Source organism: Candida dubliniensis, chromosome R (assembly GCF_000026945.1).
Source record: "Candida dubliniensis CD36 chromosome R, complete sequence".
In the NCBI taxonomy this organism is placed as follows: domain Eukaryota; kingdom Fungi; phylum Ascomycota; class Pichiomycetes; order Serinales; family Debaryomycetaceae; genus Candida; species Candida dubliniensis.
The window spans coordinates 219,915-232,777 of NC_012867.1; the positions used below are offsets into that span (position 1 = coordinate 219,915).

Consider the following 12,863-nt stretch of genomic DNA (forward strand, 5'->3'; position numbering starts at 1 on the left):
AATGTTAAAGTATAAATAAAAATGGAAATATCCTAACATTGATAACTTTAATTTTTTTTTATTTTTTTATTTTTATAACCACCCCACTAGAATACCCAAACTAACAATTTACTTATGTCAAGTGGAGATTCCGATTCAAATTCAATCACATCACTCAAAGATATTGATGGTGGTGATACCAATTCATTAAATCAACCGGTAAGTAGAATTAAAACTACTGGAGATGGAGATGAATTTGTTATTATTGGTAATAAGAAATATTATCGTCATGAATTAATGCAAGCATTTGGTGGTACATTTGATGTTGGATTACATCCCCCTCCAAAACTTCAAATTGGTAATCCTTCACCATTAGGTTTATGTGCTTTTTCCATTACTACATTAGTTATGAGTTTATATGGATTAAATGTTAAAGATATTCATAATAGTAATGTTGTTGTTGGTATGGCAATATTTTATGCTGGTACTATGCAAACTTTAGCTGGTATATGGGAATTTTTTGTAGGTAATACTTTTGCAACAACAACTATGATTAGTTATGGATCATTTTTTTTAAGTTATGGAGCTCTTTATATTCCATCATTTGGAATAATGAAAGCTTATGCAACAGTTGATCCAACTTTAAAAGAATTACAAAATGCTATTGGATTTTTTTTAATTGCTTGGGCAATTTTCAGTTTTTTCATGCTTTTATGTACGATGAAATCAGTTATTTCTTTATTTGCCATGTTTGTATTTATTTTTTTCACATTTTTTTTACAAGGAATTGGGTTTTTACTTGAACATCATGGTTTAATTAAAGCTGGTAATGCTTTTGGAATATTGGTTACTGCTACTGGTCTTTTCAATGCTTGGGCCGGGGTCGCTACTACTACTAATTCATATTTTGTCATTCCTATTACTTGGTTATCTAGACATCATGGGAAATGATCAGATAAATTAAGAGGTTGGGAAGAAAATAACATCTAGAATTAATGGTTTACAAAGCTTTTTTTTTTTCTTTTTTTTTTAATTATTATTATTGTTGAAAGGGACAACAACAACAACAACAACAACAACAATATCACAACATAAAGGGGGGGGGGGACGGGAGCCTCTACATTCTTTATTTTATTCTACATTTTTTATTTTTTTTTGTATCAAGTATATTTTAATTTTAACAACCACCATGACTAAAACTAATCATTAATATTAATGTTCTGAACTCTTATCGATCTCATAAAGCTGAATATCTTATAATGATCGTTTAACTATGTAAGGGCTACTAATCAATCAATAAACAGGAGAGCAGCCATTGGGGAATGCAAGTCGTTTTAAAAAAAAAAAAAGGTTGGGGGTGGGGTGGGGTGGGGCGGGGAAGAACAAAAAAAGACTGGATTAACCCGAACCTAAACCCTTTGACAATCTAACACGACTATTATTTTATGCGGGGGGGGGGGGAGAGGAAGATTTCCCACTTTTCTTTCGTTTTTGCAACTACTTTATTCAAACCAATCAATTAGATAATGATACAGTTAAAGAACTTACACACTTTATTTCACCTCTCATTTAAATATCAATTACATTCAACGATTGTAATATTCAAAACTATGTAATGAGCTATCAAATAAGATTTTGAGTTTCTTTAGGTATTTTAATCTTCTGTTGACGACGTGAAGGAACTGAAGAAATCTTACGTAATTCATTGGCAACAATTTCACCTTCACCTTCATCATCTTGTTCACTTTGTTCTTGATCAGTGATTTCAAATATCATTTCATCATCATCCTTTTTAGGTGATTCCTCGTTCTCAATTGTATTGTTTCTAACAAGCTTTTGCTTGTTTGTATCATCTTCGTCTACTTCATTATCATCTTCTTCGTCTTCGTCTTCGTCTTCGTCTTCGTCTTCGTCATCATCATCGTCATCGTCATCGTCATCATCATCGTCGTCGTCGTCGTCATCATCTTCATCATCTTCATTATCATCATTATCCTTTTCTTCATCTTCATCATCATTATCTTCCTCTTCTTCATTTAACCGTTGTTCTTCATCTAACAATTTCTTTTGTTCAGCCTTGATACTCTGAACTCTTCTTCTTAAAATATCAACAATTTCAGCCCATTCTCTCATCCCTCCCATTCCTATATCACCACAAACCAAAATTTTTTCAACTGGTTTTAATACTTCAATACCAAAATCAGGTGACAGTATTATATTCAACTGTTTAGCAGTAATTGGATGAGTATACATAAATGTATTCATTGCTGGAGCCACTATAATTGGTTTTTTAACTTGTTGAAAAGTTGATGGACACCAAGATCTTACAATAGAAGTTAATAAATTATCAGCAATACCATTAGAAATTTTCGCCAATGTATTAGCTGATAATGGTGCAATTAACATGATATCAGCCCATTTTCTTAATTCATTATGAAGAATCAATTTTTCATAAGGATTTTTTGGTTTTCTATTGGTGACATTCAAATTATCATTACCAGTAGTAGTACAAACAGTGGTTGATGCAGAACTATAAGCATCAGCAAAATTGGCCCATTCATCTTCATCACGCCATATTTTGACATCTTCATGAATTTTACAACCACGAAGGAAATGACTAGATGATTTGGTTAAAACTAATTGAATTGAAATCTTTGATGTGGTGAAAATTTGAAATAATTTATCAATAATCATTGGCACTTTAATGGTGGCCACGGAACCAGTACAAGCTAATAAAATATGGAATTTCCCATCATCTTGCTTAGATAAAAATTGTTGAAATGGAACAGGTGGACCAATGGGGGAAGATACAATTGTTTTATTGGATTTCTTTAAAGATCCACGACGTGATGAATTATTGCTTCCGGGGCCAGTGATTTTAATTGGTTGAACATTGTGACTGGAGGGGAATGGTTTGACTGCTGATTGTGAATAAGATTCCGATAACAATTTGTCTGATATAGTCGGGGGTTCATTAGATGATGCAGGATCCGGGGTATTTGGTGTCTTGTTTCTTTTTGGTGATGACGTTGAAGAACTCCCATTTGAACGACTAAATGGAGGTGGACTAGGACTAGCAATTCGATTTATTGAATTCTTGTCATATTCAAAATTGAACCCTGGGTCAATAGCTCCTTCAGGGGTTATAGGAGAAGAATTATCACTTCTGATCGAACCAATATGAGCATTAGATGGTAATGCATTATTTAATTTACCATGACTATGATTGGTCATAAAAGTTAATACATCATTATACACACTCCCTTCAAAGTTGACTGGAGACGAAACTCTTTTCGTTTTTACCGATGATTGTCGAGATGGAGCAGCTGATGAAGGATGCCTTGATGATTGTTGCTGAATTTCCTGTTGAACACTGACAGTTGATGGCTTTGCTGATATGGTAAATCGACGGGAACGTTCTTGATTGTCTATATCAGAAAAGGAAACACTTTGGTTTCTAACAGGTATGTTGGTACCACTAGTATTTGTTGATCCGAGTTTTGGGGTATTTGAATTTTGTAAAACTGGTGATGTAACTTCTTTTGATGAATTAGTGAGAATCTTCATTGGTGGGGCAATACCACTAGTAGTACTATTATTAGTATTTACCTTGATACCACTGGCAGCTATATTCTTGGTGGTCGAACCATTTCCTTTGATAATTGATGGGTGATTATGAGCCTGTGCTATATCCGAGGAAGCAGCAAAGTTCTCATTCTCCAATTTAGTTTCAGAAACACGCTTCTCTGTATGATTAGTAGTAGTACTAGTGTTGTCGAATGATATGGTTTGTGTTGACTCAGATTGTGATGGTTGCTGATTTGAAGAATCTTGTGACATTAAAATGTATTGAGTGTATATGCTTCTGAGATGATATGATTATGTAGATGAAAATATTAAGCAAAATGAAGGCAAAACTAAAAAAAAAAACAGATCACTGTAATTAGGGTGGAAGTTGTGGATGGGGAAAAAAAAAAAATTTGGATCTGTTCTAGCACTCACTCAAATATAAAGAGAAAATCAAAATAATCACTCGATGAATGATACGATGAGATGAAGATAAATTGGATATATTAGTTGAATGAGTTGAATAAGAAAGAAGAAGAAGAAGGAGGAGGAGGAGGAGGCGTAAAAATTTAATTGTCTGTAGTAAATAATTAAAGGGAGAAAAAGAGAGAGAGCGATTCATATAAATAAATAATGAAAAAAAAAAAAAAGAAAGAAAGAAAGAAATCAGGGAACTTATAAAGAGGAATTGTATAGAGACAGTACTATATAGAATTGTCTAACAAATTAAACTTACTTCTACTAACTAAATTATTGATAACAAGAGTTAAATATAGAGAAAGTAGAAAAAGTAGAAAAAGAAGGAAAAGAAGGAAAAGTTTAAACTCAAATCAATTCAACCAAGCAAAGAAATATTTGTGTGTTTATGTTTTGAGGGAATTTCAACTTTTGTACTTTAAGTTTAGTTGTAGTTTTTAGTGGATTCATCATTATCATCTTCCTTTCGTTTTTTTTTTTTTGTTTAGTTCGTGTTTATAAAGTAAGGAAATTGATTCATTCATTCATTCTTCAATTGTATTATGATGTCATGAAGTGGGGGTTGTTTCTGATTCGTGTTCCGTTGTTCTTAACCACCACATTTTCATTCAAACTAGCAACAATCAACACTCACCACCACTTTTATGTTACTATTTTGAATATAACATTTGACTTGACTTTTTTTTTTCTTTCTTTCCAAGCCCATTTAAGAAGATCAAGATCCTTTTTATGCAAGTTTAACCCAATGGCATAAAAAAAAAAAGGATCAACACACATATATAATTACATCCGTAGACCCACATCCACACACACACATATACTGAAATAGACACAAAATGAATCAAACATAACATAATAATAGTATATTAGCTTACTATATTCATTTATTGAACTTCCCTTTCAGGAAAGCAGAAAATTAATATTCCCACTGAAAGGTCTCTGAAAAATACTTGTGGTTGCATCGAATATAGGATATTTTTTTACTTTTATTATTGTAGGAAATACATTGTTATAGTTTATTATGACATCTTGTATTAATGAATACGAAAAAAACTGGCCATATAAGTTTTGTTCGTAGTTTCGTGCTATACGAAACATTAGAACAGTGTATGAACCCCCCCCCCACCCACAAAATGTTCTTATTTTAACAACAAACATAAAATCTAAGTTATCAAATTCAATGGATTGCTTTTTAACAAGCGAAACCATAGAAAGTAAACGGCGGAAGTTGTCATTCCTACTAAAATAAAAAACAACAACAATAACAGATTGGCATTAACACAGTTCTGGTAGACAGCAAACAACTTGGTTGCTCATTCAACCATGATTTGATTGGATTACATCCATGCCACATAATAGTATGTATAACTAAAGTTTTAATGCTTTCACTCTGTTATCTTTATCTTCTTGTGAGTTTATAGATCAACCCCCTCCTCCCCCATCAAAAAAGGTTATTTACAATCATGTCAATAAAGAAATCATTGTCTTTCTAATTATAAATAAAAGGATATCATTGACAACCAAGTTCGTAATTAAAACTAAACTTTCCAGCTTGTATTGACTGATCGATTCAACTTCCTGTCAATGAGGGGATTTATTGTTCTTATTAATTATTTACGAGCTGATTGGTGTCTTTGCAACGTATACGAGTTTTGCTTGCTGTTGAATTCTAGGGGGGGGGATGCACTTGATAACTCCAAAAATAGAAACCAATAACCACTCATTTTCAAAACTAATTAAATTGACATTTATACATCAAATTCGTATAAAAACTGTTAATAAAGTTGTTTTCTGTTTTGTTTTGTTTTGTTTTACGAACTTATCTTATTCTCTGATTTTGTTGTAAATAAACAGTGTAAATAATAATTATCAATACTTTCCTTTAAAAAGAAGATTCTGAGCTATAATAATGGTAAATACATCAATTATCAATGAATCAAGTTTCCAGTTTTTTTTTGCAACAAAAGTCCAACTTCCCAACTAAAAAAATAAACCCCAATCACGTGACAAAAAATATTGTCTACCTCTCGTTTTTCGCGCGACAACACAAATTACACGCTGTTCAACACCATAAAGAAAAATTGAGACTGGTTGAAAACAAATCACCACCACCAAGAAGAAGAAGAAGAATAAACTCATACCTCCCTATTCCCATCACCTACTCCATTATGAATATTCGTCAACAAATCACTCAATTTTTATCACTAGCATATGTTTTTTCATCAGCATTTATGTTATGGAAAACATTATCAGTAATAGCCAATTCTCATTCTCCTATAGTTGTGGTATTATCAGGATCAATGGAACCAGCATTTCAAAGAGGTGATATATTATTTTTATGGAATAGAGATCAACAACAAAAAGTTGGTGATATAGTTGTTTATGAAATTGATGGGAAAACTATCCCCATAGTTCATCGAGTCTTGAGAGAACATCATAATCAACAAAAACAATTATTATTAACAAAAGGTGATAATAATGCTGTTGATGATTTATCATTATATGCTAAAAAACAACAATATTTAAATCAAAAAGCTGATTTGGTTGGTACCGTGAAAGGATATTTACCATTTATTGGATATGTAACGATTTTAATTAGTGAAAATGTTTATTTCAAATATGGTATGTTAGGATTATTAGGTTTATCATCATTATTCTCCAATGAATAAGCCATGCCCCGCCTACCACTTCTTCCTTTCTGTTTATATGTAAAGTAGTTAGTTAATTCATATATTTTAGAGCCTTTCTTTATTTATCGAGTTTAATCTCTCTAATCTATTATATTATATTATAACTTAATTATTTCCCTATTAATGATCTATATTCTTCCCTATATATTTATGAAGTTACAACTTCATTTAATAAAAATTCAACAATAATTTTCCTTAAATTAGTTCTTCTAATTGGTTTAGCAAGAAATCCACTCATACCAGAATTTAAACATTCTTTAACATTACTTTCATCAGCAAATGCCGTTAATGCAATAATTGGTTTATTATATTGTAAATTTTTTCGAATCATTTTTGTAGCAATTAATCCATCAACTTTAGGCATTTGAACATCCATAAATATTAAATCAAATATTTCATTTGTTTCAATTGATTCTTTAACAAAATCAATGGCTTCAGCTCCATTACATGCCATAGTAAGATTAGTTAATCCTTCTAATCTTAACATACGTTTAATAACTTCTTGATTAACCATATTATCTTCCGCTACTAAAATTCTTAAATGAGATATATCATCTAATACAGTAGTATGATCGGCAACAAAAGGATAAGATGATTTTTTATCAGAATGAGATGAAGTTGTTCCAGAATTGGCCGTACCAGTTGATCCTCGAGTAAATAACAGTGGTTTATCAATGGTGAGGGTGAGGTTTTTATTATTATCATCACCATGATTACCTTCATTACCAATATTATGTTTACTACTACTACCCTCAGTAGATAATGATGAAGAAGTTGATATAACTCTTTTTTTGGCAACTTCATTGTTTCCATAATTTCCTGTTTCAGATTTATTGACACCACCATATATATCGGATGAATCTGAGGTAGGTAATGGAGAATCTGATGATGAAGAATTTGGTGGTAATGATGAAGTCGATGACGATGAAATATTAAAAGTATGTGATGATTGAACGTTTTGTTTCTCATTGGTGTCTTCTCTTGATGTCTTTTCTTGCTCCTGTCCTTGCAATCTCTCATCATCATCATCATCATCATCATCATTATTATTATTATTATCATTATTATTCTCAGCACCATCATCATCAAATGCAACTTTCCTATTAATTTTCGCTGCTGGATTGAATTCATCTTCACAAAATTCTGCCATATCTTCTGGCGGTACCATAATTTCTCCAGTTTGAGGTAATGGTAAAGTTAATGTAAATGTTGAACCTTTACCAATGGTTGATTTTAATGTCAATGTACCATGCATCATTGTTGCCAATTGTCGACAAATACTTAATCCTAATCCAGTACCTCCATAACTTCTTGATAATGTTTGATCTCCTTGAACAAATGGTTCAAATACTTTTTCTTGTAATGCTGGTTCAATACCTGGTCCTGTATCAGTAACTTCAATTTGAATAACCCAAACTTTTGGTTGATACATATTACGAATTCTAAAAACTCGATTATTTTTAACAATCTCATTATTTGACATGTTTGAATCATATTCGGGTTTCTTATCAAATGTAGGATAACTTTTGAAATCTTGAGCCAGTGGCATCATATTATGACGTGGTCGAATAATACTCACTGTTGTAGAATTATTTGATACTGGCAGAATTTCTTCTTGCTTTTCATTTGTTGAATTGGATGTTGAAGATGATGACAGATTACCTTGTTTTTCATTCACAGTATCCTCGTCATCATCATCAACCTGAACAACACCAACACCACTAACGTCTTCTTCTTCATCATCGTTAATTATCTCTTTCATGTCATTATCTTCCACTTTTTCTGATAGTTGTGATTTTGCATCTATAGGCAATTTAGGTAATGGCTTTGATTTAAATTGTGATTCAAATATTGTAGTCTCATATTGTGCTGTTGATAAAGTAGTTACACTAATATTATCACTATCAGTAGAAGAAGTCAAATATTTATCAACATCAGTGTCTATTGCTGTAGGACTTAATTCTTCTTCTTGTATATTACTAAATCTTTGAGAACCACTTAATCTTCTGTTTTTAAAAACGTCACTATTGGTGTTGTTGTTGTGGTTCCTCTTTTTGTTATTATTATTTCTTTTTCTAACCTTCATATCCTTATTGATGGTATTATTTGTATCTCCTTTACTGGTTTTTGTGTTTGTTGGTTTCCCCACAGGTGTTAGTGGTGATGTAGTATTGGCCAGTCTGTTATTATGGTCAATAATATGCAGTTTTTTGGGCGTAGGTTTAGTATCTGATGGAGGTGCTGGTGGTGGCACTACTGTACTAGTACTAGAATCATTCAATATACAAACTTTTTTATAATCCAATTTTTTTGATTTTTCATGATCATATTCCCCCAATAATTTAAATGAAACTCCTACTGATCCATCCACTGGAGTAAATTTTAATGAATTTGATACTAAATTCATAACAATCTGAATAATTCTATTAGAGTCACCATATATGATTAATTTCCGGAAAATATTTGGTTTTACTAAAATTTTAAAATTAACTCTTTGATCATGAGCTAATTTATTAAAAATTGATCGAACTTGATAAACAATTTCTAAAATTTGGAAATTTGATTTTTCTAATTTTGATCGATTTAAAGTATTTTTAGAATAAGTTAATAATTCAGTTAAAATATGTAATAATAATTCTCCAGAACGATGAATTAATTTTAAAGAATCATGTATTCGATTAGGATCTTCTTCTTCCATGGCAATTGATGTCATACCCAAAATCCCATTTAATGGGGTACGTAATTCATGAGAAATATTGGCAATGAAAACGGTTTTAGCTTCATTAGCTGATTCTGCTTCAATTTTAGATGCTTCCAATTCTTTTGTTCTTGATTTCACTCGATCTTCTAAATGAGTATATTGTTTATCTAATTCTTCTGTCATAATATTAAAAGCTTCAGATAATTCTGTTAATTCATCTTTAAAAATTTTTTTCGATCTCGGTATTCTTGCCGGTAGTCTTATCCCCGTAGAATAACTTGAAGAAATTGATGATGAATTTATACTATTTCGTTTACCCATCCCCGTCCCCATATCTAGTAATGGTTGATTTGGTGAGTCGGAACCAGTGGAAGAATTAGGCCCATTACTGTTAACATTATTTAGTTTTTCCTTTTTATATTTGGTAATGGCTTCAGTAGCTTCTTTTAATTTGGTTATCGGTCGTATAAACCAAACGGCCAAGGGGAATGTAACTAAACACATAAATGCACCAATACCAATGACAACTCCAATAGTAATTCTTCGTAGTTTATTGGCAGGTCCATTGAAAACAGAACTAGATTGAACAATAACAATTGACCAATTTAAATTATCTTGAACACTTATTCGGGAAAACCCAATGGAAACTTTTTTACCAAAAAAAGATTTGACACTAGTTGCAGTACCTGAATTTGATGCTAATGCGGTTTTCATAGATGAAGATGAATTGATATTATATATGGCCCCAGCCTCTAATAAACTATCCTGTACTGGGAAAACCAATTTGAATCCAATAACTTGATTGGCACCATTATAAGTATTTTGTTGTAGATTATCTATACCTTGTTGTGGATCTCCATATACTGGTTCTACCGCCATAGCTTGATAATCATCTTCACTGGTAGAATTTAATGCTGAACGAATGGATTCTGCTGATGCTATAATGGTGAGGTATCCTGATATTGAAGGTTGCAGAAGAATAATAGAACTATTGGATAGCACCGGTACGGTGATTCCCATAAAATACATTGAATTAAAATTTTCCGAATTATTGGCAATAGGACCAGTGAAAAATAATCCCAGTTGAGTATCTAATACTTGTGGTATTGATGCATTTTGTCGCAAGGGGTAAACCACATCTTGAGCACTATCAGAAATCAATGTCATATTATCAAAACTGGACGCCACAACTTGTAAATCTAAATCATATAATCTTGCTGAAATAAATGAATCTGTGGAAAGTACATATTGTTGTAAATAATTTTGTGCTTCCAGGAAAACTGTTTTAGAATTATTCCCGGCTCGGTAATTTGATAATGGGACAGTTAAAGAATCAATTTCCGATACTGTCATTACTTGATAAGCAATATATTGTATTGCTTGTTGTACTTGAGTTCTTTTTAATTGGGATATAACTAGTAGTCGTTCTAATCGTAGATTTTTCAAATTGACACTGAAATATATTCCCGTTACAATACCCAAAATCAATAATGAAAACAACGATGCAAAACAAACTATTATGATTAACTGGGAACGAATCCCAATCTTTAATCGCCTCATGATTTGTTGTTGTTGTTATTAAGATAAGGATATGTAATATATATATATATATAAGTATGTCTTCTTTCCCCCTTCTCCTTGTTATGGTATATGGCTAATGTTTAATCAAAATCTTTTCATAGAAATAAAGAGAGAGAGAGAGAATGGTTCTTTGCAAAGATTTTGTTATTATTATTATTATTAGTACAAGTCGCAGAATTTTCGTAGTGGTCTTTCAATTTTGCTTCTTAATTTTTTTTTTTTTTTTTGGGTTCTCGGGCACTAAAACTTTTTTTTATTTCTTTTTTTTTTTTTTTTTTTTTCATTAATATTTGCTGTTAAAACTTGTATTAGTTTTTTTAGTCATCAATTAAAGAGGATTACGGGTCATATCTAAATATTTGTAATTTTAACTAAACTCAATTGTATAGACCTATTTTTATGACGTGTTGTGTTGTGTTCTTCAATATATATATATATATTCATTTGTAAGTACGTGCAATGATTGTGTGGTGTTAGAGATGAGGTTTGACACACACACGTATACACATCACACACGACTAGTATTAACTACTACAACAGTAATATTTTGCTTCTACTTGCTTAAATGGAGAGAAGAGGCTTATTTGTGTAATTCATCACCACCAGAAGTTAGAAAGTAACAACAGTGTAATAGTGACACCACAACCAGAACCACTGTTATTGCCAAGACATTCTGCTTTTTAGGAGATAATAAGAACAAAAAAGCGAAACCATCTAAATAAATGAGGTGGTATTTTTTTTAAAAAAAAAGAAAGAACAAAATGAATATATATACATGGCTAGACATCATCATCAATAATCTTTCAAAAACCAAAATATATATTCAAATATCTCGGGCTTCATATATATATGTATAAAGATAATCAATTGACAATGACAAAATGAACTATAACAATAAAAACTTGCATTCACGAAGAAGAAAAGATTTCATTTCATTATTGTATTAGTTTGTACCGCTAATCGAGGGTACGCGTACGCGTGCCCCTCTTGTTACTTTCTTATTAGATTTGAGATTCACCAAAGAAAAGAAAAAGTTATTTGGGGCTAGTGATGATCTACTGTTGTTTATTTCTAAATAAACCCTATTTTTCGTGCATTTCATTAAGCATCTTTTAAAAGTAATTTAATGTAAATCGGGAGAAATGTTAGAATAATCCATCTTACATCATCAATCTCATCAACAGTTATTTTTTGTTTTACTAGCGGCTATTTTTTAAGTACCAACATTGATGAAGGTCGTGTGTAATAAGCCAATATAGAGTTGATATTTGTCGCGTTCTTTAATTAATGATGGGTGTGACAACAACAGAGAGAGAGAGAGATTACCACTAGTAAGTATAACCTACATTTAGAGAACTTTGTATTAATACATACATGCTTTAACTTTTACCTTTATATCTCCAATTCTTATATATATATATATATGTTTTGATTGATGTATATTTTCCCATTAATAACCATTCCATGACAAAATTAATTTTAAATCCTAGTGATTTATCCATTGAATTTCCTAACATTTCCATATCTAACCCACAAAGAATTCGAATATTATGTCAAGTTATTGAATATATTCCTAATGAATCTAGTTTAATTATTGATAAATTACCAACAGTTACTTCTTCTTCAACAACAAACACAAATAACCCAAACTTGGTTAAGGTGAATATATTTGATATATTAAATGATTGTTCATTAGAAGTGATTAGTCGAGGAACAATAATTAATATTGATGGATATTATGATGGATCAAATATTCAACCTATTAATATTTATGAAATAAATGGAATTAATTTTATTATTGAAAATATTGGATTATTAAATCAATTGAATCAATTAAAAAGTTTAACATAAAAGGATTTAGTAGCTTA

General features: G+C 31.1%; 5 protein-coding genes across 5 annotated transcripts; 3 read left to right on the top strand and 2 right to left on the bottom strand. All coding sequences in view use genetic code 12, as the record gives it.

Moving 5' to 3' along the window:
* Positions 1-114: 114 nt before the first annotated feature.
* Positions 115-930, top strand: CD36_25970 (acetate transporter, putative; the record flags this gene model as incomplete). Its single annotated transcript, XM_002421648.1, has 1 exon — positions 115-930. The coding sequence occupies one exon, from the start codon at positions 115-117 to the stop codon at positions 928-930; it is 816 nt and encodes a 271-aa protein (XP_002421693.1).
* A 672-nt stretch (positions 931-1,602) lies between these two features.
* CD36_25980 (phosphopantothenoylcysteine decarboxylase, putative) lies at positions 1,603-3,819 on the bottom strand (the record flags this gene model as incomplete). The annotated part of the gene is made up of 1 exon (XM_002421649.1): positions 1,603-3,819. One exon carries the CDS (start codon positions 3,817-3,819, stop codon positions 1,603-1,605), a length of 2,217 nt encoding a protein of 738 aa, XP_002421694.1.
* Positions 3,820-6,191: 2,372 nt separating this feature from the next.
* Positions 6,192-6,692, top strand: CD36_25990 (catalytic subunit of the Signal Peptidase Complex (SPC), putative; the record flags this gene model as incomplete). Its single annotated transcript, XM_002421650.1, has 1 exon — positions 6,192-6,692. The coding sequence occupies one exon, from the start codon at positions 6,192-6,194 to the stop codon at positions 6,690-6,692; it is 501 nt and encodes a 166-aa protein (XP_002421695.1).
* Positions 6,693-6,861: 169 nt separating this feature from the next.
* On the bottom strand, positions 6,862-10,974 carry SLN1 (histidine kinase, putative; the record flags this gene model as incomplete). Its single annotated transcript, XM_002421651.1, has 1 exon — positions 6,862-10,974. The coding sequence occupies one exon, from the start codon at positions 10,972-10,974 to the stop codon at positions 6,862-6,864; it is 4,113 nt and encodes a 1,370-aa protein (XP_002421696.1).
* Positions 10,975-12,459: 1,485 nt separating this feature from the next.
* Positions 12,460-12,846, top strand: CD36_26010 (conserved hypothetical protein; the record flags this gene model as incomplete). Its single annotated transcript, XM_002421652.1, has 1 exon — positions 12,460-12,846. One exon carries the CDS (start codon positions 12,460-12,462, stop codon positions 12,844-12,846), a length of 387 nt encoding a protein of 128 aa, XP_002421697.1.
* Between the last annotated feature and the right edge of the window lie 17 nt (positions 12,847-12,863).